Raw genomic sequence first — 26762 nt, 5'->3', positions numbered from 1 at the left:
ATGTATGACAATGTGTGTTTGGGCTTTTATGGGGGAATGTATTTGGGGAATGTCAATGGTGATTGGGCTTAAAAAGGTGATTGAGGAAAGTGTAATGACTTTTCGATACTTTGGAAAAGGGGAGCTCGACGTCCATGCAAGCATTGAAATAAAATTTGAGAACTCCCGATGGGGAGAGAAATGACTGGCCTAGTCCCGGGAACTGTGTGGCACCCTCTGGTTGGAAATTCTCAATGTGTTTCGATTACCTTTAGCAAATTTCTGAAAGAAATGTAATTCGATGTTGTCTCCTTTATAGTTTTTTTTGAAAAAAGGTATTTTAATAGAAAATTTCCCATGTAACTTTATTTAGAAAAATGTCACATTTCACAGACAAAGCAGGAAAAGTAAAAATATGGAGCACATTTGAGAGGACTGTTTTTTTTATTGACAAGTGGTCCCAGAAATAGGGAATTTTGTACAAAGGAAAGAAATTCCTAAAAGAGGTGATTGCGAAAAGAAAAATGATAATTGTAATGGAAATGAAACATCTCGGGTTTCCTCCAAATTCTAACTCTACTATAGCCTTTATGTCTTCCTTTGATCTTGCTTTCAGAAGGAGGGTTATAAGACTGACTTATTGGGGGACCCACATAATTGATTCGGCGAACATGAACCTTTTTCATTAATGATTAATAAGGAAATTTGATGAGGCCCCACAAATGATTCCCCCATGCCATGGGCTCGACATGGGTTCTTTTGATAAAAAGAAAGGAAAACAACATTGGAAATTACATTTTAATCAGGGTCACTTTGGGTATTCCAATCTCGGTCCATTTGGTGGCACCCTTTCCATTAGTCTTTATGAAGATCAATCTGGCACCTTCTTCTTCGTCTTCTTCCACGGCACAAATACGGTTGTCATCAAGGTAACCAGCGCTTGAGAATTTTTCGGATAGCGAGAGCACCGATCCCTTTGTAGCTATCGGCGCAGGCTTCTTCAAATTCTGGGAGTTGTATCCTAAACCGGTACGGTCCTTGTTGGCAAGAAGTTCAAGTAACCTTCCCCATCCTTTGGGGTGTCCATCCTTTATGATTGTTAGGGCATCCTTAAGAGATGCCTTGGAGATTCGACATATTTTGATTCATCATTTGCTGGGCAGACCATTTCAACATTGATAACTTCAAATGATTGGAATGGGATTTCCCTCATTTCCCCTTCTCCTTCAACGTATCAGAAAGATGCGAGGTGACTTACCACAATGTCCTCTTCACCCTAGACAACAACTAGTTTATCATCAGCTAAGAATTTCAATTTTTGGTGGAGCATTAAAGTGACTGCACCAGCTGAATGAATCCAAGGCCTTCCAAGCAGACAACTGTAGGCTGGATAGATGTCCATTACGAAAAAAGTGATAAGGAAAGTATGGGGACCAATATTCATAGGCAAATTCACCTCACCGATTATAGTCCTCCTAGTCCCATCAAATGCCCTTACTATAAGCTCACTCGGCTTCATTACAAGTCCTTCGACAATTAGCTTAGCAAAGGAGCTCTTAGGCATCACATTGAGGGAAGACCCGATGTCTACCAAAACTCTTGATAGGACTGTGTCCATACACTCAATAGAAATGTGGAGAGCCTTGTTATGATTCCTCCCCTCAACGGGAAGTTCTTCATCACTGAAACCCAAGCTTAAGCTAGTAGCGATATTGTTAACTACCCCTTCAAACTGACAAACAGAGATCTCTTGCGGTACGTGAGCTGTCACCATAAATTTTACCAAAGCATCCCTATGGGCATCCGAGCACATTAATAAAGATAACATTGAGATCTTCGAGGGTGTCTGGTTGAGCTGATCAACTACTCGATAATCTCTCTTCTTGATAATGCGTAAGAACTCGTCTACTTCATTGGAAGGTGCAGGGTCTTGTCTTTGATTAGCGCTATCAATTTGTTTGCCTTTGTCTGAAGTTGAAGGATTGATAGTTCCAATTTGAGTGAGTGTCAGTGCAAATGTCCTTCCACTTCTTGTAATTCCTCCAGTGCCGGTGATATTGATCATTTGATCGCTAGACTTCAACGGTTCTTCTTGAATTTTCTGGCCATGAATGTAGACTGAGGTATCATACACCCATGGGACTGCCTTGGTGTCAACATACGGGAATGGTGTGGGAACCATTATTATGATCGGAGTAATAGGATTTGTTGACAGAGTTAACAAAGAGAAGTCATATGGAATTTGCAGAGGAGGTACTTCGTCGTATGGCATCTCGAGGGTAGACACGTCTTCTTTTGTGGATGGGCAGTCTACCACCAAGATCCCTTTGTCCATTAATTGTTGTATGACGGACTTCAACATCCTACACTGTTGCGGGTTAATCAGACAGTGTTCACAATCATTACTACAGATAGGAAAGGCATTATCCCTCATTAAAGAATTCTTGATCTCGATGAGTGGTGTTTTTAACTCGTCCACACAGGACATCAATCTCCTTCCATTATCAGCTTCCATCATATTCATGGTTGCATTGTTGTGAGGGGGCATCGGGTTGTTATTTACATTCGGCCTCTTGGGGGCGAACGTGACTGCCTTAGAATCAAGAAGATCTTGAACCTTGTACTTTAATGCTTTACAATTCTCGATCAAATGCCCAGGAGCGCCAAAATGAAATTCATATCGGGCATTTGCATCATAACTGGGAGGAAGAACCGCTGGTGGGGGTCCTAACTCCCTTAGTTGCACAATTGATCCCCTCAATAAATATGGTAGAATGTGGCTATACGACATGGGAACCGTATCAAATCTTCTCTCGGGTCTTCACATCATTTGTTGTTGTTGCTATTGATATTGTTGTTGCTGACGTTGCGGTTGTTGTTGATAACGTTGTTGTTATTGTTGCTGGTAGCGTTGCTGTTGTTGAGTTTGAACAGGAATTGTAAATGGTTGTTGTTGACTTGGTTGGACGGGAGCTATGGCGGCTACTTGTGGATAAGAGGCATTTCTTGTCCGAATGATGGAGGCGGCATTGGTCTCGCCTTCTCATTTTTTACCGTAGGGAACAAAAGGTTTCTTTGATGCACTGGAAGTACTGGCAAAGTTTTGGATCTTTCCCATTTTAATCATATTTTCTATTCTTTCACCGGCTAAGACCAGGTCGGAAAAGCCCGAAGAGGTGCTCCCTACCATTCTGTCAAGGTATGGACCTTGCAGGTTTCCCATAAACATGTCCACCAGTTCCCTTTCTAGCAATGGGGGTTGTACCCTAGCAGCCAATTCCCTCCATTGTTGGGCATACTCTTTGAAGGACTCCTCAGACCTCTGAGTCAGATTTTGCAATTGCGTGCGATTAGGTGCCATATCAGTGTTGTACTGATAGTGCTTGAGGAATGCCTCAACCATTTCCCTCCATGTGTGAATACAGATGCCCTCAAGTTGCATGTATCAATCCAAAGATGCCCCACTGAGGGAATCCTGGAAAAAATGCATTAAAAGTTGATCATCGTTGGAATAGGCAGCCATCTTTCGGCAGTATGCCCTAATGTGCGTCCTAGGGTTGCTATTTCCCTTATATTTTTCAAAGTCCGGAACTTTGAAATTGGTCGGAATGATGACCCCAGGTATCAGGCACATTTCTGCTGCATCAAGGCCCAAAACATCAGTGTTCCCCATTGCCTTGAGCTTTTCCTCGATAGCCTTCATCTTCCTCTCCACCTCGTTGGTTGCTAAACCGAAGGTGCCATTCTGAGAAGCGGCCTTTGGGCTGAAGAATGCATCATGTTGGTCGTCTATCTCAAAAACATGAGGACAATGATTGCCGTTTGGAACACTGTCGGGTGCATTAACGTTAATTGGAGGATCAACTTGAGGAACTGGAGTCGGAGTCTCGACCGCTGGAGGGGTAGGAGGATTGGTAGTACTGGCACGTTGATTCATTTCTTCTTGCATTTTTGCCATAACTTCTTGGCCTCTTGCAACTGCTTGAATAGTCTCTATCAACCGTCACATTTAGGACCACACCTGGGATACTTCCTCTTGAAGGACAACCTGGTTCTTTTGAAGTTGCTCCATGACAGCTTGTCAGTTTGAGTTGGTAGAGAGAGATGCGAACCTTTATGGCCATGTCAGTTTATTTTCAACAAAAGGTCCACTTTGAGGCATGCGGGCCCTCATCCAAAGATGTAGCATAGGATCGTAATAGAGGAAAGTACCTCCCTTCTTCTCATGCCTTGTATGGAAGATATGGTAGAAATCGGTAAGTAAAAAAGGTACCGGATTCTTTGTTAAAAATACTTCAACTACTAACTGATCCACGAACTTGTCCACATTTGGGAAGAGGAGATTCCATGAACCAAAAGTTCCAAGGTTGCACTACAGAAGTCGGGTCTTCCTTTTTTAATCATTTCCCAAGCATGGGCTTCTAGGAACTTTTGGGTTAAACCTTTGATGGATCCTTTAACGCCCCAATTGTCCACTAGCTTGTTGGCTTTGATACCCAAGGCGAGTGAGAGCTCGGTCAAATAGAAGCCTTGTTCCAACTTCGGGAAAGGGTTGTACTCTTTGATCGATCGATTGAGGAGCCTTTCGAGGTCTACCAAGGTTAGAGAGATTTGGAAGTCGGGGAAAGTGAAGCATCTTAAAGGGACGTCGTAGTATTGGGGCATTGTAGTGATAACACCATAGTCAACCTTCTCGGTTAGAAGATCTATGATGTTCCCTAAATTGGATCTAAACTTGTTGTCTTTGAGATCTATGACCTTTGAGAAGAGGACCTTTAATGAACTGATGTTGGGACTCTTGAAGCGGAAAGTAGAGGTGCTTTTCCTTGCTGAAGTATCCATGATTGTGTCAGAAAATAGTGTTGTAATTCTGCGTTTGAACAAACGAAAATTTTAAGAGCTTTGCTTATTATTTTGATGATGAATGAATGATTTGTTTATTATTTCCACAGGAATTTAGGCATGGGTTCATGGTTTTGGATCATCGTGACGAGGCATGGAGTTAATAATGACTGCTTAGTAAACGAAGGTTCTCGCTTTGTGTATTCTAAGGCTTTTAGAAAATTGGGTGTAAGACACTGCCCCTAGAGTCATGGATTTCCTTGATTGTCAGTCGCTTATGTTAATTTACTTGCTAGGAGACTGCTCCATCAAAGTCATCTACTCTAAGTGAGATCTCCGTATCGACCCTTACGAGGAAGGCACCTCGGTGGCCTATAGTACATGACCATCGGTCTAGGTTAGCCATAGTTTAAAGGTTCTAAAATGGGTCTTAGGGTCATTGACTCTAGTAAAAGAAAAGATGCTTACACCGAAAGCACGACGGTCACCAATCCCCTTAAGAGAATCTACCACTAAGTGAGGTTCTCGTACGACCCTAACGAGGAAGGCACCTCGCGGACCAATAATACTCAACCTCTCCTATCTCAAGCAAAACTCTCAGACTCGGGTGGAGAGCCTTTCACACAAGGTTTTTCTTTGTAATCATTAGTGCTTCCAAAATTTCTTCGTCACAGAGCCAAAGTTTCGGACCAACATGCAAACAAAGAAAATATGTACAGGTTAGCAACAAAAGCAATAAACAAAGAAAAGTAAATAATAGATAAATCTCCACATACGTAAGAGAGAAACAACCCAAACGAGGCTAGGCTTGCTTAGGGAATTTTGGTGGTCCCCAGCAGAGTCGCCAACTGTCGCTACCGGGATTTCACGATAACGAAACCGGGACTAAAGAGATGCCAAAGAGAGGCAAAATCAGAAGAGTCTCCACCGAATTTTATTTAGTTTACCTCTATGAGAGAGGAGAGGGGAAATAGTCGATAAAACCCTCGGAAAGGAGATGCGCACGGGAAGCGCTAAAAGAGAATAAGGAATCGGTCTCGCAAACGAGATTTGGGTTCGGAAGTCGGTTACGCAAGGGGAAGGTATTAGTACCACTTACGTCCATGGTACTCCATGGGAACCATTTGGGTTGTTTTACATACATGGGGATTTATCTATCATTGTTTTATTTTCAAAAGAATGTGTGTGAAAGAGGGAATGTTTTATTATTATAGTGCTCTCCAAGGATTATGGCCCTTCTGCCTACGTATCACTCATTCGGGGATGAGGAATCAGAGCTCCGTAGTTCGGAGTAGAAAATATTAGTGTGTTGGTTGATTTTACCTTTGAGAAAAGGGTTTTCGCGATGATGCCCTAAGGCACAAAAAATGAGTTTGATGAGTTGTATTGTTTTTACCTTGAATAAGGGTTTTATGAAATGAATATTTGTGATTATATTGCCCTAAAGTCTATGGATGGAGGCAATTATTCTAGACAATAAGCCAAGCGTCCTGCGTCCAAAATAATCAGAATAAGGGTAGAATGCTCCATTCTTACTCATTCTCCACCACTTAAGGCTCGTGGTGCACAATAATAATCGTAATTATTAAGTATTTTGAATTTGGTTATGAAAATGCCACTTGACGTTGAATCAAGGGTTTGGTTTATTTGATTATGAAATTTGACTTATGCAATATGAATGCAAAGTAACCAATAAGAGATTAAAGGATCTCATTGTAAGGTAGCCCAAGAGAAAGTCTTGCGTGTGCAAAAGTGACCTAAGCTAAACAAAGGATAATGGTCTTACAAACATGCCCCCCTAAGGTGGTTCCATGATGCCATTCTTACAACATGAATGTAAGTTACGGATGAAAATCCAAGTGTTTATAAAGTATCACAAAAGAGTAAGGAAGGCCTACAAGAAAAGGTCCTAAGATGAAATCCTCTAAGTCCAAGTTGATTAAGAGTGAAGTGAATATTTTTGGTCTTATCATTTTATCATGTTTTTGTTGTTTTAATGTATGATGACAATAAAATAAATAACAAGTAAATAAAACATGCATGATGAGTTTGTACAATGATGATGACAATGAGTACTTGAATGTAAATTACAAGGTAATAACACAAAATAAATTACAAGTTAATGGTAACAAAATCACAATAACAAAGGTTAATGATAAACAAAGTTAGTGAAGTATAATTAGTGGTTGGTAATATGTACAAAATGAATATCTTGAGAACTATTTTTCAAAGGTCAAAAAGACTCAAAATATGACACATTAAGGGATAGCTTATCATTGATGCAAAGTATTGAAGATGATTAAAAAAATCAACTAACAATAGATTGGTAACAAATAAAGTTATGCAACCCTAAGTTCATCTATCAATATTTTAAAAAATAATATGATTTGTTCTCTTCCTTTTATTTTTACTCCTCTTTTATTTAGCAAGATAATAAGGTAGTAAATAAATTAGCATAATGTAAATGGTATAGTTAGATAACAATAAACATAAACATAAAAGACTTGAAATAAAGTGAACAATAAAATAAATTGCAAGAAAATAAAGTGCAATAATATAAATGTTAGAAGTTAGTAGTTAGTAGACATAAACATAAAGTAAATAAAAATGAACAATAAAATAAAGTGCAATAATATAAATGTTAGAAGTTAGTAGACATAAACATAAAGTAACAATAAGCAAATGGATTAGCAAGTTAATGTAAAGACATGGTTTCATCTATGTATAAAATGACTCAAATATGGTTGAAATAGAGTCAATCTATCAATGCCTCAAAGTATCATGAATGATCTATTGATCAATCAATAATAGGTTTGAAACATTGAAGATTTAATCAACTCTAAACAACCATGGCCATGATCTAATAGAACTCATCAACCAAATAAATGTAACAACAAGTCAACAATAAATATTAAATGATAACAAAAATAAAGCAACACTAAAGAAGGTGAACAAAAAGGTAGTAAGAGTAAGAAATCTCAAAAAAAGTGCATAAACCAAAGTTAACCATTTTTTGCAAACTTGAATCTAAATCATCTCAAAAGATCAACCAAGAACAAACAACCATTTTTAACAAAAAAACAGAACCAAAAAGTTAACAAGGTTTAAGCTAAAATTATTACCCAAAGATGTTGAAAAAGGGTAGGTTGAAATGGTGTTGAGCTTGAATATGAAGCAAGGGGTTTGGGATGAAAGTGCTTATGGTGGAAGTTTAGTGAAGGGGATGAGTTATGAGTGTTAGAGAGTGAGAAGTTTTGGAAAAAATGTGAAAGAGGACAAAAAAGTTGGTGGGGTGACTTTTTGAGTGAGAAAGATTTTTTTGTTTTGACCTAGGTTTGGAGAGGAGAGTGAATGGTACTTAGATAGAACTTTTGGGGGCTAGGAAGTATGAAAAATGAGGGGAAATAGTACCTCTATTTATAGGGAAAGTAAGTGGAAAAGGGGGTGAACCAAAAAGTACTCTGTGTAAAAAACAGAGTTATTGTTGCTGTCCTCGCAGGTGTAATCGATTACCCTGATTAGTGTAATCGATTACAGGCACTAAAAATGGCCTAGAAACCTGATTTTTGCCCAATAATCGATTACCAAGGTTGGGTGTAATCGATTACAGGCACCAAAAATGGTCTGGGAGCCTGATTTTTGCCTAGTAATCCATTACCAAGGTTGGTGTAATTGATTACACTGTCCAAAAAATGAACTTTTGATGTTTTGGTGGTGTTTTCTCATGTATGAACGTCATGCCTTGAGCCTATGCAACATGCCTTTGATTTTGGATGTTAATGTAAGTATGGTGATGAAATGATGAATGTATGTATAGGTAATAGGGACATGGATTAGATGAAAGTTGTGTGGGAGTAGGGTGATGGATCGAAAGAAAGTTGTATGGGGGGTGATATTTGGGGTATGATAATTGTTGCTTTAGAATGTATGACATTAAATTTGTGTTTAGAACTTAATTCATATTCAAGTTTTGATTCTAAAAAAGTAATTATCATAACCTTCAAATGTGCATTCATGAACTTTAACCATACATTTCCTTCATTTGTCTTGAAAATTATTGTTGATCATGAAGTTTGGTGAGAACTCTTGCTTTTGAAAAAGTGTTAAGACTTTAATTGAGGACAAATAAAGATTCAAGTTGGGAAGTTTTTGATAAGTTCCAAAAGATAGTATTTGACCACATTAAAACTTGGGACTTATTGGCTCAAACTAACGTTTTCTACCATTAATATCCCCAAATATTGCACATGATTAAGTTTGATACATATATGTGTGGTATTTTTTTATTTCTTTTCTATTTTGCAGGAATCTCCATAATTAACCAATATTGGAACAAAAATCCAGAAAGAAGAGATCATGCATGTTCTCCAGGCGAGCATCTAGCGAGGCCAAGGTGATATCTCTCCCAACAAGCCAACAACGAGGCTCGGACATGGAGAAACAAAAGCAAAAATCATCATTCTCTCCAGACGAGCCTCAAGCGATCAATATCGCCCACCGAAGCTACAATGAGATAAGTCATAGACTTTCCAGACACTACGCCAAATAAGGGAAAAGAGGGCGCTTTTTTTGGCCTATAACAGCGCTTTAAAGCGCCCTCTAATCTGGCGCTGGCATAGGTAAAGACAACGCTTTTTTTCCTGGTGAAAGCGCTCTCTAAAGTGGCTCTTTAAGCCCTTTAAGGGCCACTTTAGAGGGCGCTTTTTAAAGAAAGCGCCCTCTAAAGTGGAAACTTTTAAGGGTTTAGAGGGCGCTTTTACTGGAAAGCGCCCTCTAAAGTGGAAATTTAAAGGGTTTAGAGGGCGCTTATTTTGGAAAGCGCCCTCTAAAGTGGGTGGTTATTTAATTTTTTTTTTTAAAAAGCGCTATATTTTTTTATTTATTTTAGACAACATGTATATTGAAGCAGTACACCTAAAACTGTATAATTTGAAGCCCTTTTTCACACATTGCATTCAACAAGCCTTATATACAACAATCCATACATATACAACAATCCACTGATATATAATCGTTTAACTTCTAAAGATTCTAAATATACAACCAATTCATAACTTAAAAAGAAATAAAACTAAGTAGCAAAAGCATCTCTGAGATGTATGTTTTTTTGCTAGCCGCAGTCTTCTTAGCAACAACCTCTTTTTGTTCAATATCAATAGCATGAACCTAAAATATCATAAAATTAGTTAGGTGAAGTATAAGATCAAGAATTAACATTTTCTATGCATAAATATCATATAATTGTGTTTATACCTTTTTTTTTATGCAACTGACTCGATTTGCTGTAATAAAAGCCATTTTACATGTAATAAAGAAAACAATTAAAATCATTTGACCTGTATCTTTTTCACTAAGTTCTCTTTCTTTTCTTGGTTGGAATATGTTCTACATGTCTCTTAACAACACGGACGGTTGGATTGATCCAAATACCCTCATTATGATCATTTCTAATATATGAATCATTTGATATAATATTCTCATCTTGATCATTTCTGGTAAACGATTCAATCTCAACATCAATATCACCTTGATCTCCAGTGTTTTCATCAATTACTTTGATGGAAAAAAGAACTATAGACCATTTCGTACTTTTCGGATCATTGACATAGAACACTTGTCTAGCTTGAGAGGCTAGAATAAAAGACTCATCTTTGTATCCCACCCTATTAAGATCCACTTGCAAAAATCCTGACTTATCCATTCGAATGCCGTTATTATTTTCAACCCACTTGCAACCAAATATAGGAATCTGAAACTTCTCATAATCAAACACCCAAATGCGCTCGATAACACCAAAATACGACAGATTTGCAAATTTGGGGTTTAAGTCCTTCACACTTGATATGTGCATTGCTTCAGCTACCACGGTGACACCACTATTCTGCATAGTACTTTTATCATCTTGTTCTTTGGTATAAAATGTGTATCCATTAATCGCGTATGCGCTATAAGAAAAAACATGGAAACTTGGACCATATGCTAAGCATCTCAACCTTTCTGTTATTGAAGCGGGATCTGAATAATACTTTGAATAAATATGATCCTTAAACCAATGTATAAAACATCGATTGTGCTCTCGTACTATCCAATTTTCATTTCTATTGGGATTTAAACCTCGGAGAACATCCTTGTGAATTTCAACATACGGCTCAACCTCATTCTCATTGTGCAGAACATACAAATGCACTTGATCCCGTTCGACCCTTGATACTGCCACGATTTTATTTCCAATTAGATTTTTTCCTTCTTTCTTTTCGACAAGCTGAGACTTGGGGAGTCCGATTGACTGAACATTAGACAAATATTTAGTACAAAACTCAATCGCTTCTTCAACAATGTATCTTTCAACCATACAACCTTCTGGTCGACTTCGGTTCTTCACGTACCCTTTTAATATTTTCATATAACGTTCAACAGGGTACATCCATCTCATATAAGCTGGTCCACACAATTGTGTCTCTTTCACAAGATGAACAACTAGATGTACCATTATGTCAAAAAATGATGGAGGAAAAAACATTTCAAGCTCACACAAAGTAATAACGATTTCTTTTTGCAACATTGGTAAGATCGCGGGATCGACCACCTTACTGCAAATTGACTTGAAGAAAGAACACAACTTAGTTATAGAGCTTCTTACTTTTTCTGGAAGAATAGAACGTATACCTATTGGGAGAAAATGTTCCATTATAACATGGCAATCATGGGTCTTTAAACTCTTTAACTTGAGGTCTTTCATAGACACAAGTCTTCTAATATCTGAAGAGTATCCTTCTGGAACTTTAACTTCACTTAGAAACTTACACAATGTTTTTTTCTCCTTTCTAGATAGAGTATAAGCAGCAGGCGGTAGATATGTTCGTTTTCCTTTCTTCAAGGGTCCTAATTCAGTTCTTATTCCCATCGCTATCAAGTCCTTTCTTGCCTTAAGGCCATCCTTAGACTTTCCTTGTATATTGAGTAACGTGCCAATAACACTTTCAAATACATTTTTTTCAATATGCATAACATCAAGAAAATGTCTCACATACAAGGACTTCCAATACGACAATTCAAAAAAAACTGACTTCTTCTTCCACCCACTTTTAACAAGTGTGTGGGCAAAAGGCTTGCCAAACTGAGTATCCAAATCTTTCACCTTTTCAAAAATTTGATCACCCGTCAATATAGGTGGAGCTCTGCCTTGTTCTGTCTCTCCATTGAACGCCTTTCTCCATCCACGGTAGTGATGATTTGAATTTAAGAATCTCCGATGACCGAGAAAGACATTCTTCTGACCAAACTCCAAGCGCTTCCAATCTGTTTTATCTTCACAAATAGGACACGCACATTGACCTTTTATGCTATACCCTGGTAGATTTCCGTATGCTGGAAAATCATTAATTGTGCCAAACAACATCGCCCTCAAGTTGAAACTTTCTTTCCTATATCCATCATAAACCTCCACACCGGTCTCCCACAAAATCTTTAAATCTTCGATTAAGGGCTTCAAGTACATGTCTATGTCATTCCCTGGTTGTTTAGGTCCAGAAATCAACATAGACAACATCATGTACTTACGCTTCATACATAGCCATGGAGGTAGGTTATAAATCATAATAATCACAGGTCATGTACTGTGTGAGATACCCTGGATACCGTGTGGGTTCATTCCATCAGTAGATAATGCCAAGCGAAGGTTTCTTGATTCTTCTCCAAATTCAGGATAATCATTATCAATTTTCAACCACTGTGGTGAATCTGCCGGATGTCGATACTTTCCATCTATAATTCTTTCATCTGCATGCCAGGTCAAGTGTCTTGAATCAGTTTCACTACGAAACATGCGTCTAAATCTCGGAATAATAGGAAAATACCATAAGACTTTTGCTGGAGACAACTTGTTCTTATATCGCGAGACACCGCATTTAGGACACTCATTTAACGATGCATACTCATTTCGAAACAAAACGCAATCGTTTGGACATGCATGTATCTTATCATAGCTCATGCCAATAGAGCACAACATCTTTTTGGTCTCATATGTTCGATTGGGAAGAACATTATCCTCAGGAAGCATATCTTTCAAAAGGGCTAATAACTCTGTGAAACTTTTATTCGACCATCCATTGCCCGCCTTTAAGTTGTACAACTTTAATACCGCAGACAATCTTGTGAATTTAGTGCAACCATCATACAAAGGTTTCTCTGCATCACTTACCAACCTCTCAAACATTTCGGGACAATCCTTAAGATCTCCTTCAAGTGCTTCTGCAATCTCTTCAACTCGATCACAATCGTATGTATCTGCGCCACTATAGTTTGAGGCATAGGTCGTACTATCCCCCGGTTCAACATTCTCATTACTTTTCTCACCATGCAAATTCCAACATGTATAACTTCGATCAATTCCATGCCTCATTAGATGCGATGTCAACTGAACTGCGTCAACCCGTTTCCCATAACAACAACCCAAGCAAGGACATATCATTCTACTGGGGTCTTCGGCGTGCGCAACGGCAAACTTAACGAACTCTGATACCCCATTCTCGTACTCTCTCGACAATCGATTGGAAGACATCCATGTATTATCCATTACTAATTAGAATAAACAAAAAACAATTTCAGAAGAGAAACCAAAAATGGGATGAGACAAAACAATTTCGCTTTATTGAGTTAGTCTCTGTGCAGGGCATTCATGTCTCCTACAACAACCCAAAACCAAAACAATTTTGGTTTATTGAGTTAGTTTCTCAACATTTTCAGATATCTCTGACTTCAATAGCATGAGAATGTATGAACCATGCATTAAGCATTAGTGGTATGCACTAATTTGTAGCATAGTTATATATCATCATATAGTTTTTACAAAAGATAAACATTGACTAGAAAATATATATGTAGAATTGTATAATGGTCTAACTGAAAGCTAACAGAAGAATAGTCGACTCTAATTTACTCTATCAAATAACATCCATACCTAAACTTCTTAAGTTACTAGCTACGCTATGTGTGCTAGAATAAATACACTCATAAGCTGCATAGTGTACCTTTGATTGGTAGAAGGTGTTTTAGATATTGCTGCCTCCTTTTTCTACATCGAGAAACAAATGGAACAGTTGGTGAAATTTAACCCATAATGCCTAGTCTCCATTGCTAGAATTGCAACACAATAATTATTGTTAAGAATACTCAATAAATGTATGAACCAAGAAAAATGAAACCAAAAATGAACAATATCGAACGTCAGAAGAGAAACCAAGTAATATGAAGATTAGAAAAATACCTATGGTGTCAAAATCGAACAACTAACAACGAATTAATAGAAGGAGGAAACATCGTAGATCTAACAGAGGTGGAAGGAGAACGCCTTAGAAGTAGCGAAAATCGTAGCAGTGAGAACCCTAATGTGAAAAAGAACGAAAATAACAGAGAGTGAAATAACAAAACGCGCAGTATGTTATAATTTTAATGTTTACTAAAGGGGACCTTAGAGGGCGCTTGTGGAAAAAAAGCGCCCTCTAAAGGGGGCCTAAGAGGGCGCTTATGAAAGCGCTCTCTAAGGCTTTCCAAAAGTGCTTTATAAACTGGAAATGCACATGGACTTATAGAGCGCTTTTTTAAAAGCGCCCTCTAAGGGTAACCTTAGATGGCGCTTTCTAAAAAGCGCCCTGTATTGTTGTCCCTCTATCTCCTCCTTATTTTTTCGCTTCACCTTAGAGGGCGCTTTATTACAAAAGCGCCCTCTAAAGTGCGCTGTCTATTCCAGTTGTTCGCTCCTTATTTTTTCGCTTCACTTTAGAGTGCGCTTTTGTAATAAAGCGCCCTCTAAGGTGCGCTGTCTATTCCAGTTTTTGGCGTAGTGAGAATCAAAATATTTCATTGTCACCATGCGAGGCTGTAGCAAGAAAGCTCGCCAAGCGAGCCTTTTTCTTGCCTAGCGAGACACAATGATTTGAAATGCTGAGCTGGTAGATACTTCAGAGTGAGGAAAGGTTTCTCGCCAGACGAGAGCAGTAGGACATGACCACTATATATAGTTTCGTAAACATTTCATTGAGAGATTCTTGAAGAGTTTGAGATAAATTGCTTAGTAGAGAGAAAGAGACAGAGAGAAGAGTAGACTTGAACAATATAAACTGGATACACGTCAATCTTCGGGAAATCTCCATTGATGGTCATCCATCTTTCTTTATTCTCATTTGTCATCAAAGCTACCATGAGTAGCTAAATACATTTCCGGTTAGGATTGGATATAATCCATAAGTAACACATGTATTTATTATGATCATGATGTTGTATATGAATTAGCCGTTTATTGATATTGATGTTATCCTTGTTTACTTGTTTAACTTATAGATTCGAACCGTTATTGAGAAATAATATTTGAATCTTGATCTAGGATAGTCATCTGATAGATGTTAAACTCTAGACATAGATTTAGGTTTAACATTCACAAGAGTATCAAATCTTAATGTTATCGTATTGCTTAATAGGCTGAGCGATCGTCGATTAATTAATACGGTTGAATTCTTGTCAGGAGTTTAGACATAAACACTGTCGACAAACGATACGTGATAATATTGATCAAACAACTAATTATTGTATAACTGATCAGAAGAATACATGTGTAATCAGTGGTTGAATCCCAATCTCAACAAGCTGTCTCATATTTGAAACTTCACTTCCGTTTTTACATTACGTACTTTATGCAAACAAACAACTTGATAATTTTTCACTTAAACTATATCAACTATTGAACGACATTTAATATCGCATCAGTCTATGTAGATACGATAAACAAATACATACTTTTGACGTTGAATACTGCAACCATCCGTTTTCCACGTTAAAATATAAGTGTTTTTTCCCTTTATTTATTCGATTTGCCATATTATATTTGTTGTTGATCGTCAAGGTTCCTACAAGTGTGGAAGACTTTATATCGACTAAATATTAATCTGTTATTGTGTCTTAGTTAACCATCAAAACCAAATTCAATACTGCACCATATATTAATATTTCAAATATACGATTTTTTTTAATTATTATTCAACTTTACATTATAAAAAACAATACATTCATTTATTATACTTGTATGATATATCAAACAAGTCAAAGGACACACAAAGCAAAACAACCATATTACACTTCCTCATGCACATTATTTCCTATATTAGTAAATATTATGAAGACTAAGCATGAGACAAACTTAAGGAAATCATACACATACGTTCTCACATTATTATTTAGTTATTGTTGTACCAGAATTGCTTTTGAAGATAATCGATTACATTCTCCTCCACCTGAAAGGCTTTGGTGAGAACCTCCAAGGAAATTGGTGGTTTAGATCCAAACACCGCATTTGCGATCGTAATCACTCCAGGGTTTTGGCTACTAAGTCCAGCAATAGCAACCGCGTCGCTATAACCCACATTCAACTGAAAGTGAATGAGACCGATTGGAAACACAAATACATCGCCTTTGTTCAACACTTTCGTGATGAGAGTGTTATTGTTTTGATTGGAGGTTACGAAACCTACATAAAGTGTACCTTCCACAACTACAAGAATCTCGGTTCCTCGAGGGTGTGTGTGAGGTGGATTTAAACCTTTGGGTGCAAAATCGATGCGAGCCAAAGATATACCTAGTGTGTTAAGTCCTAATATTTCGTTAACGGAAGCTGCAGTCACTTTCGAACCGAGTGGATTGGAGGTGTTTCCAGGTCCTAATCCTTGAAGGAAGAAATCTTCAGCATTTGCAAGCTTAGGGTCTTTGCAAAATTTTCCATTCACGAAAACTGTAATATTGAAAATACAAATCTCAATAAATTTATAATAATTACTATAAAAGCTGAAAAAATGAAGAAAAAATATATATTATACCACCAGTTTTGGTATCATTGATTGCAACACAGAAGTCTTGGAGGGGGCTAGGGTCATAGGCAAAAGCAATAGAGGATGCAGAAGCCAAGAAAGCAATGAGAAAATAGAAAAGTTTCATTTTGTGTATGTTTGAGTGTTTAATAGAATTGAGTTTTGTTGTGTGGAAAGCTAGCTAATTAAGCAGCTATTTATAGCTATAAGCAACATTTGAGGAGGGAAATGTTTCTAATTATAAATCTTATTTTAAAGCATTAGATTTTTAAAAAAAATTATTAGTATTAATTCTAATAAATTTTTTGAGTTAAGAATCCTAATATAAAAGACTATTTTCTTATTTTAATTCTTGTAATTTTAAAGGAAGTGCTTTCGATAATTTTGTGGAGGAAACAATCTTTAGCATCATACATGTTTGTCAAAAGATTAGAGTAATTAAATGCTGAAAATCAACTATATGACATATTTGGGTATTACCTTGCACTATCATTTTGTACCTACTACATTTTTTTGACTGAGTATTGTACCCACTACTAGTGCTTAATTAATTGGTATTATTACTTTTTTCATGGGAGCCGGTCTGTTAAAGATTAAAGTTGTTAAGTAAAGACAAATTATTCAGAATAACTCAAGTTTAAATTGTGAATAAAATAATTTTTAGTTAGACTTTATTTAATTTACGACAAAATTCTAAATTCTATTTTTTTTTTATGAGCAAAATATATTAATGGCAGTAAAAGGAGTTTTACATCACACACAACAAAATGAGTTTTTTTTTTTTCTAATAGAAATTACATCCCTGTATAAGTTTTTGGGATAAAGGGTCATACATGAATGATAATAAATCATATCATAGAGCATCTTCATCGTTAATGCACCGAAACTTCCCCTTGTTTAATAGGGTTTTGTTGAATATTTTCACATCTTTTAACCTTAATCCTTCTTCATCTTTCTTTTTGCAAGTAGTTTCCCACATAACCCAATTGATCTTCCTTTGGTCCGGACAATCAATTCCACAAAACTTTCTCTAAATAGTGGTTATAGCATGAAAAATCTTTTTTTAGGCTTTGGGGAAGGATAAATAATATAATTGTATACTATTGAGTACCACATTTATAAGGGTCACACGACCATCCACAAATAATGGTTACTATTTCTGGTGACAATTTTTTTCTATCTTCTCTATCAGCGAAATCCACATATCACATCTCCTGGAATTTACTCCAACCAACATCGCTAGAAACTTGAATGGAATTGTATTGGTAAAAAAAGTATAGATGTGTGTCCCCCTTGCAAGGGTAGGGAGATCTAGAGGCCTTAGTAGGTATATAACAAGTTTTTATGGTGAAGATTTGCTTATAGCGGCGAGAAGTCTTGTACGGTGGTGTTTAAGGCTATTTAAAGGAGCAACTCACTTGAGGTGAAAGACCTTGTTGGTGACCGACACTACTGGTGACCGACACTACTATGATTATAGGCGGACAGTTAGGTTGTTTGTGGTAATGAGTGTGACGCTCTTTTAGTTATAGAGTGTGTATGACTTAGAGTTTGTCTTCATGTCCTTAAGAGAAGGATGTATTTATAGAGGTTTTTGAGGCCTAGGACCTGGGATTTTCTCGAAAAGAGTCACCACCCACTTAGTCAATAGTGGACAATTGAACTCATATTTCCAAAGGAGACGTGTGTCAGTTAATGACCTTGACTTTCTCTCTGTCCCATAAAGCGTCTTATCCCACATTTCTCACGTAGGGGCGAGGAAGACAACAGGGTGAGGCAATACCTCCCTTTGGACAACATTCACCCTTCATCTCTCCTTGGGAGGTGTAAAGGCATCGCCCTATGAGAGGAATTTTGCAATTATAACACTACAAGGAAAAATTCCATACAAAAATGTAAGAACGATGATGTAACCCACATTAGAATTTCCTTGATGTTTATCCCATACAAATGACTCTTATAGAAATTAATGTGCATTCCAGATACAAGCTCAAATCTTCTAAGAATTGTTTTAATGTTCCAAAGTTTCTTCGTTATGACTTCCTAAAATAAGATTGTATCATCTGTAAATTGTAGAATGTCAAACTTTAGTCCCCCTTTTACTTGATATCTTGAGTATTCTCCAATTTGAATCACTTTTGGCATAATCGTGTTAACCCTTCCTTCAACTATTATAAAAAATAAAAACAGTGCTAATGAATCTATTTCACGAAGACCACGTCCATCTATGAATTCCTCTATTAGACTTCCATTTACGAAAAATGACAAATGATTGTTGAAAATGCATGCTCTTGTCCATTTAATCCATTTTTCCTGAATCCCGTTTTACTAAACATATATTCTAAATACTTCTAGTCTACATAGTCATATGCTTTTTCAAAATATACTTTAAACATTAGGCATTGAGCTTTTCTTCTTTTAGCAAGGTCAATAATTTCATTAACCACAACCATTCCATCAAAAATCTCTCTCTCTAGAATAAACATTGTTTGACATTTAGAAATCAACTTTTCAATTATTAATCTAAGTTTGGAAGTATCGGAGTAATGAAATGGAGGTATGATGATAACAAGTTCAGATGGGTTGAGTAAGTTATATGAGTTGAGAAAGTTAGTTAAAATATATAACTAACTTTTACACAATGTAACTAACCATGAGTGCATGAACAAACTATAAATAGCAAGCTTCATGCATTGTAGAAGTTAATGAACAATAACCACTATCACATGTAGAGTGTGCGAAATCACTTTCTCTATGGTTCAAGTTCATTCTAACATGGTATCAGATCCTAAGGGGAATTCTTCCGCTTGCAAGTCCATCGTCATCTTCTTGATCTCGCACCAAAATCCTATGAATTGCACCACATGTTAGAGGTGTTGCATCTTCCGGTTGTTTGTTGTAGAATCAATGTCACAAGCAAGATTTAGATAAGCTTCTATGGAGGTTTAAGAAATCATGTTGCAAGATAAACATGATATACTCAATTCTTCACAAGCAACAACACTTACACTGGAGTACTCAAACTCGGGAAACATGTTTGCACCAAAGATTTCCATCAAGCTCCAAGAAAATAATTTTCTCCTATGAAATGAACAGGTAGAAGGTGTGATTTTATCACATAAACTTCACAAAATTACGGTGAATCCACATATACCATCCATCTTCAAAATAGATAGTGAAATATTATCAAACATTATTTCTATAGAGTATGAATCTTGAATTGTCCAAGATAAAACTATATTCACTTTGTTACTCTCCACCATTTCTGAATCGGTCATACCAAGGGCTCTATCACATAAGCATGCATATGAAGTATGGGATAAAGTGAACAAGCACTTTTACTCGCAAATGAAGGCAAGAGTTCATCAACTAAGAGCTGAGTTGAAAACTATCAAGAAAGGTAGCCAATCCATTTCAAAATATGTTATTCGAATTTGAGCTATTGCAAATTCATTACTTGCCATTGGAGATCCAATCTCTGATAGAGATCAATTTGATGACATACTTCAGGGTTTACCCAAAAAATATAACATATTCTTCATGATGATTTATGGAAAAGTGGAACCTACAAACATCTATGAGGTTGAAGCCTTAATCTATGTGCAAGAAACTTAAATGGAGAAGTGTATATAATAGCTCACAACTCCAAGTACAACAACTAACATAGCCCAAGTTGTCCCTAACAATTTCTTAGTCAAAAATGTAATTGGATCTGGCATGTTTCAGCAACATAGGGGTCGATCTTGTGGCTTCAAAGGCAAAGGTCGAGGCAGACAAAGTAACACTATAGGAAACATGCCGACCTGTCAACTTTGCAAAAAAATATTGCGATACATTCATAGTGTTGACATAAATTCGATGAATATTTTATACCTGCTCCAAGCAAGACTTAGGCACATGTATCCACTTAAAATAGAAATGATCAAGCTCATGTGCAAGAACAAGGCCAAGGTCATAATTCCACTCAAGAAACTATACATTTAGCTCGACAGGATGTCCTTCAATTCCCACAAGGCCTCAAATCTTAAGTCTGGTTTGTAGACTCACACTACTAGAATAAGTCATTTTAGCCTCCTAGTTTATAGTCGGCCACCGACACGGACACTATTAGTGTCGGCTAAGCCTACACTAACGGACTCTATCTAGGTACACTTGTAAGACAAGTTATTTTTTTTATCAGTGTCGGCAAAACCGACACTACTTGTTATTTTATATTTGAAGAATGTTTGATTAATTTATTTAGAGTCGGTGAGACCGACTCTATCTAGTAGCATTATTTTTTAATTAGTATTTATTTACTTAGAGTCCGCTGAGCCGACTCTATTCTTATAACATATACAATTTCCATTGATTTATCTATAATATATATATATATTTAAGGTTTAAGTATTTTATTTATTAATTAGAGTCCGCTTGGCGGACTCTATGGAATTTTCTATTTCGTACCAAAAATCAGCTTATTTCCCTCTTTCCTTTTCCCTCGTCATTTTTCACTCTCCCTCCATTTCATTTCACAAAACGAAAACCCTAATCTGATTCTTCCTCTCTCTCTTCCGATTCTTCCTCTCACCGTCGCAGGCGTCACCACCGTAATCGCCGAGACCGCGACAAGGACTCCGTTAAGAACCGAAAAAAAACCAAGTCTCACTCCCACACCAAACGACGTCGCAAGCATCATCGCTAGTCTTCCGATTCTGATTCATATTCTTCATCCCCCTCTCTGATTACTCCAGGTTCCAATTCAATTCCTCACATAACGGACTACATGCTTATTCCCTTTTTAATTTTTATTTCTCGGTATATACATGATTTGATTCCATATTCAATTTACTATCCATGAATTTTTATGTACAGACGTTCTCAAATGCTATGGAATACAGTTGAAGAAATAGTTTATTCAACCTTTTGTCTCTGTGTTTTGGTTACGGGTATGTTTGTATGTTTCCACTAATTTGAATTAATCAAATTTAGTTTAAAGTTCGTCTGTGTATTTGGTTCTGCCGTGAAGAAAATTGATTTTGATTGAATTGATTCTGTAAAAGTAATTCTGGCTAAAAGTGATTTACAGTATGTTTTAGATAAATTGTTGCAAAAGTGAGTTGAGCTGTGTTAAGAAAGAAAAATCAGTTCTACATGATTTACAGTATGTTTTACAGTGATTTACAGTATGTTTTACAGTATGTTATAGAAAGAAAAATCAGTTCTACATGAGAGCAACCGAACATGTTAAAATCAATTTTGGGTGATCCAAATGTTATGGTATTGATCAATATGACACTCAAGGCTTAGGTCCTTAGATTCTGCAGCTAAATTTTATGTCATTATTTGGTAAATGATTCTTGGATTCGTATTTATGTGTGACAACTTCAGACATTTCAAGTTCCGTCTTTTTTGAGAAGAAAAGCCAACCCTAAAAATGTTGTTTCCATCATACTGGGAGGAGGTTCTGGTGTTCAACTTTTTCCTCTTACCAAACGAGCTGCTACACCAGCTGTGAGTTAACCAAACCATTGTTTTTGTTGACTCAAAATTCGAGAATTGTTTCATTCGGTAATGATACATAGTATTGTTTACATTTTTCAGGTTCCTGTTGGTGGATGCTACAGGCTTATAGACATTCCAATGAGCAACTGCATCAACAGCGGGATCAACAAAGTATTTGTATTGACACAGTTCAACTCAGCATCCCTTAACCATCATATCTCTCGCACCTATTTTGGAAATGGCATCAACTTTGGAGATGGATACGTAGAGGTATGTATCAAGAAATCGGCTGTTAATTGTGAATGGTGTATATCGTCATGTTTAATTTTTGAACCACTGAAAATAAAATAAAAATCCCTTGGAATGCATGTATTCTATTCTCTCCTAATACCCATTAGGAAGTTATCTGATTTTCTCCTAATACCCATTAGGAACTTATCAGCCATTCATTTTTGTCTAATATATGTTTTAATTTTCAGTGGTTGACGAGTTAATTATTTGCCTTATAGAAAATGGATCGTACTTGAAGAGATTTTTGATTGCTCTACTAGTGAAGCAGATAGAGGGCATTGATGAAGATAAGCGTGATGTGACGTGAATGAGGGTTCAAATAGAAACAAAAGGGTGAAGCAAAACTAAATTTTCTTTTCTTTCTAGTTTCTCTTTCTAGTTTTGCTGTTTTTTATATTGCTTTTGGTTTTTTGTTTATTTAGTTTTTTGCTTATGTCTCCTTGAACTCTTGTGTATTCAGGTTATTGCTGATAATGTTGGTGATAATGTTGGTGATATTGCCGGTATGGGATCCGATCTATTTGGTTCATATGCAGAGGCATCTTGTGCTGCCCTTGTTGTTGCTTCCATCTCTTCTTTTGGGATAAATCATGAGTTCACTGCCATGTTGTTCCCTCTCATCATCAGTTCTGTGGGCCTCCTTGTTTGTTTGCTCACCACCTTATTTGCAACCGACTTTTTTGAGATCAAACTTGTAAAGGAAATTGAGCCAGCATTGAAAAAACAGCTTGTTATTTCAACAATACTGATGACTGTTGGAATTGCAATTGTTAGTTGGATAGCACTCCCATCTACCTTCACCATCTTCAATTTTGGAGAGCAGAAAGTTGTCAAGAACTGGTTAGTTTCATAACACTTATTGTTAGGGTTTCAGTCTATTTACGAAATAATGATTTGAATCATAAATTTTGAACAGTCTTAGTACTTACTGGATTGATTTTGGCTTTGCAGGCAGCTATTCTTGTGTGTTTCTGTTGGTCTTTGGGCAGGGCTTATCATTGGATTTGTTACTGAATACTATACCAGCAATGCATACAGGTAAAAGCAATTCTGAATCATATTTTGCATTTTCATCTTCATTCATCTAATTGATTAAATATTAACAGGAGTTACATTTTCTTTCTGAATTTTGCAGCCCTGTGCAAGATGTTGCTGATTCCTGCAGGACTGGTGCTGCTACCAATGTTATCTTTGGTCTTGCCTTGGGATACAAGTCTGTTATCATTCCAATTTTTTCCATTGCAATTAGTATTTTTGGAAGTTTCAGTTTTGTTGCTATGTATGGTGTTGCTGTTGATGCACTTGGAATGTTGAGTACTATAGCAACCGGATTAGCCATCGATGCATATGGTCCAATCAGTGACAATGCCGGAGGTATTGCTGAGATGGCTGGAATGAGTCACAGAATTCGTGAGAGAACCGATGCTCTTGATGCTGCAGGAAACACAACTGCTGCCATTGGAAAGGTTCAGTTTTCCTCTTTTTTTTTTCTTTTCTTTTCACCTAGTTCAATATATTTTATTATTCTAGTTAAGTTCTTGATGTATGTTGTAACTATGTTGTAGGGGTTTGCTATTGGTTCTGCCGCCCTTGTGTCTTTGGCCCTTTTTGGTGCCTTTGTGAGCCGTGCTGGTGTTACAACCGTCGATGTCCTGACTCCCAAGGTTTTCATTGGTCTGATTGTGGGCGCCATGCTCCCTTACTGGTTTTCTGCCATGACCATGAAGAGTGTCGGAAGTGCAGCATTGAAGATGGTTGAGGAAGTTCGCAGGCAATTCAACACGATTCCTGGATTGATGGAGGGAACTGCGAAACCTGACTATGCCACATGTGTGACAATCTCCACCGACGCTTCCATTAAAGAAATGATCCCACCTGGTGCCCTTGTTATGCTAACACCCCTTATTGTTGGGATCTTTTTTGGTGTTGAAACACTTTCTGGTGTCCTTGCCGGATCATTGGTTTCTGGTGTACAGGTAATTAATGTTTGGTACCCACTGTCTGCTGCTTGTAATACAATCAATATTAATTCATGATGCAATGTGGTTGTTGTGTTGATTACAGATTGCCATCTCTGCATCCAACACTGGCGGTGCTTGGGACAATGCCAAGAAGTACATCGAGGTAAAATACTATTTTACTAAATAGATTGAGCTGTATGATACTATTTTTGATAGAAGTATTTGGAGTTTCTATCTCCTTCCATCAACCAAGAGCTTTTAGCTCTCTGACTCCACCTTATTTGGAGGTTGATATTAATTATAGTATCGTTAAACATATTAGTAGTTTTAAAATATATATGTTTACCCCTTTATTTTTCAGAAGCATACTTAATCAAATTAAACTCTCCAAAAAGGATCTAGTTATCCATTTTTATAGTCTAATGTAAGTTAGATATAATAGCACAAGTCCTATGTTTATCAACATGCTTAGAGTGACCATAGAAAGTTGTAATTCTACAGTCAGGACTGCTATCAGTTTGAAAAGGAAAGTTCTGTTGAAAATGAAATTCCTGTTGTGCTGTTTGATATCAGTTTGAAATTCCTGCTATCAGTTTGAAAAGGAAAGTTCTGTTGAAAATGAAATTCCTGCTGTGCTGTTGTTGCTGCTTTTATATGGATAGATATATATTAACTAATGTATATAATTACTGTACTTTTATGATAAAGTGAGCCTGTACTTTTATAATTACTGTATATATTAACTAATGCATTGTCACTTTATATGGATAAATATATTAACTAATGTTTAAGATTATCTAACGACACTTTCCATTCTTCAATTGGTTTATTTTGTAAGGAACATCCCACGTCTTTAATCAATTTAGGCACACCTTCACATTCAAAAGCAACTTCACGAAGCAATGCGAGCTGCTACCGAGGCTGCAAAAGCTGCTACCGAGACTGCACAAAGGATGGAGAGGGAGATGAATGCTTGGAAGGAATTTATGATGAAGAAATTTGACACTTCAACTTTTGTATCACATTCTCATCATTATGATGACGATTTGGATGATCAATCATTAGATGAAGATTGATCTTGTACTTTTAGTAGAACGAATTAATCTCGGATGTGATTACTTTTTGTGTATGTTTTTTGAAAGTTAATGTGGGTAGAACTTTTGTAGTTACTTTCACGAATGTTTAAAATTGTTTCCAAATGTTTTACCATAAATATGATATTGTGGATTGAAAAAATTTGTTCGAGTGAGGTTGTCATGTTGCAACCCGTTATTGTCCTTTTTTGTTGACTTTAGAGTCGGTGTATGCAAGGCTAAATATTATTATAGACTTTTCTATGTTGACTTTAGGGTCGGTGACACGGACGCTATCTGTTGACTTTTTTTGTTGACTTTAGAGTCGGAGAGGCCAACGCTAAACATAATATTGACTTTTCATGGTTTTGAAACAACATAGCGTCGGTTCAATTAGTGTCCGCTTTAGCCTCCGTCTCCCCGAGGCTACGTAGCCTCGGTGTATCTTTAGCCGACGTTACACAGTAGCTTCGCAACTTTTATTCAAGGCCCGACACCGACGCTAAACCGACGCTAACCACATATTAGTGTCTGTTTTTTCACCGTTAGCGTCTGTAAATGGCCGACGCTAATAACAGTTTTTCTAGTAGTGTCATGTGCATCCCATCATATAACCTTTTATTTTTAAAAATTTTAAAATATTCATACGTGTATTCCTAAATCTCAACTTATGTTGAACAATCTTTTACATGTCGCAAGCATCACTAAAAACCTTATACCAGTCTCTAAGTTTGCAAGAGATACAAAGTCTACTTTGAGTTTCATTCAAACAAATGGTTTGCTAAACCACATGCATCTAATTTGGTATTTCTTGAAGGTTTTCCTGATGCAAGTGGATTGTAATGCTCCAACAATATCACTTTTGAACCCTCACACAGTTCTACTTCCAATAGTTTTCAAATTTTGCATTCCTTTGTTAATAATAAAAATGCTAGCCTTAGGCTTGATAGTAAAGCCACAACTTCCAAAACAATGTAATTTGGCATTATAAGTTAGGGCATGCACATCCTAAAGTAGACGATCATGTTCTTGAGTTGTGTAATATTAATGTGAATATTAAGAAATTTGAAATTTTTTGTCATGCTTTTTGTTTAGGCAAGTCTCATACGCTAGCTTCGTGCTCCTTTAACTCATACAAAATATAATATTGCTTTCGAACTAATCCATACAGATCTATGGGGGGCTTCACCATCTCTATATAGAGGTGGATACTATTATTATGTCTCCTTTATTGATGCTCATACAAGGTACACTTAGTTATACTTCTTGAAGTAGAC

At 36.8% G+C, this 26762-nt stretch overlaps 2 protein-coding genes across 4 annotated transcripts; one reads left to right on the top strand and one right to left on the bottom strand.

The window, feature by feature from the left end:
* Positions 1-15799: 15799 nt before the first annotated feature.
* Positions 15800-16841, bottom strand: LOC127092502 (germin-like protein subfamily 1 member 7). Of its 3 annotated transcripts, none has more exons than XM_051031392.1 (2): positions 16686-16841; positions 15800-16600 (listed from the first exon to the last, which is right to left on the bottom strand). In XM_051031392.1, the coding sequence occupies exons 1-2, from the start codon at positions 16801-16803 to the stop codon at positions 16050-16052; spliced, it is 669 nt and encodes a 222-aa protein (XP_050887349.1). In that variant the 5' UTR covers positions 16804-16841; the 3' UTR covers positions 15800-16049. The 3 variants fall into 3 exon arrangements, with proteins under 3 accessions (XP_050887349.1, XP_050887350.1, XP_050887351.1); XM_051031393.1 differs by having other exon boundaries at positions 16689-16841; XM_051031394.1 differs by having other exon boundaries at positions 15800-16534; positions 16689-16821.
* A 5058-nt stretch (positions 16842-21899) lies between these two features.
* On the top strand, positions 21900-25627 carry LOC127095372 (pyrophosphate-energized vacuolar membrane proton pump 1). The gene is made up of 9 exons (XM_051034076.1): positions 21900-21935; positions 22047-22169; positions 22260-22430; positions 22831-23291; positions 23403-23489; positions 23587-23917; positions 24017-24427; positions 24516-24575; positions 25251-25627. The coding sequence occupies exons 1-9, from the start codon at positions 21900-21902 to the stop codon at positions 25413-25415; spliced, it is 1845 nt and encodes a 614-aa protein (XP_050890033.1). The 3' UTR covers positions 25416-25627.
* The last annotated feature ends 1135 nt before the right edge of the window (positions 25628-26762 follow it).

This window comes from Lathyrus oleraceus, chromosome 6 (assembly GCF_024323335.1).
Source record: "Lathyrus oleraceus cultivar Zhongwan6 chromosome 6, CAAS_Psat_ZW6_1.0, whole genome shotgun sequence".
NCBI lineage: Eukaryota > Viridiplantae > Streptophyta > Magnoliopsida > Fabales > Fabaceae > Lathyrus > Lathyrus oleraceus.
The sequence above is the reverse complement of the archived record's forward strand: the minus strand, read 5'-3'. Positions and strand labels throughout refer to the sequence as shown.

Bases quoted from the DNA above. Each gene is read 5' to 3' on its own strand.
- LOC127095372 (XM_051034076.1), top strand. From the start codon at position 21,900: ATGTTAAAATCAATTTTGGGTGATCCAAATGTTATG. The intron at 23,292-23,402 runs GTTAGTTTCATA...TTGGCTTTGCAG, and splicing joins CAGAAAGTTGTCAAGAACTG to GCAGCTATTCTTGTGTGTTT. The intron at 24,428-24,515 runs GTAATTAATGTT...TGTTGATTACAG, and splicing joins CATTGGTTTCTGGTGTACAG to ATTGCCATCTCTGCATCCAA.
- LOC127092502 (XM_051031392.1), bottom strand. From the start codon at position 16,803: ATGAAACTTTTCTATTTTCTCATTGCTTTCTTGGCTTCTGCATCCTCT. The intron at 16,601-16,685 runs GTATAATATATA...TCAATATTACAG, and splicing joins CAATGATACCAAAACTGGTG to TTTTCGTGAATGGAAAATTT.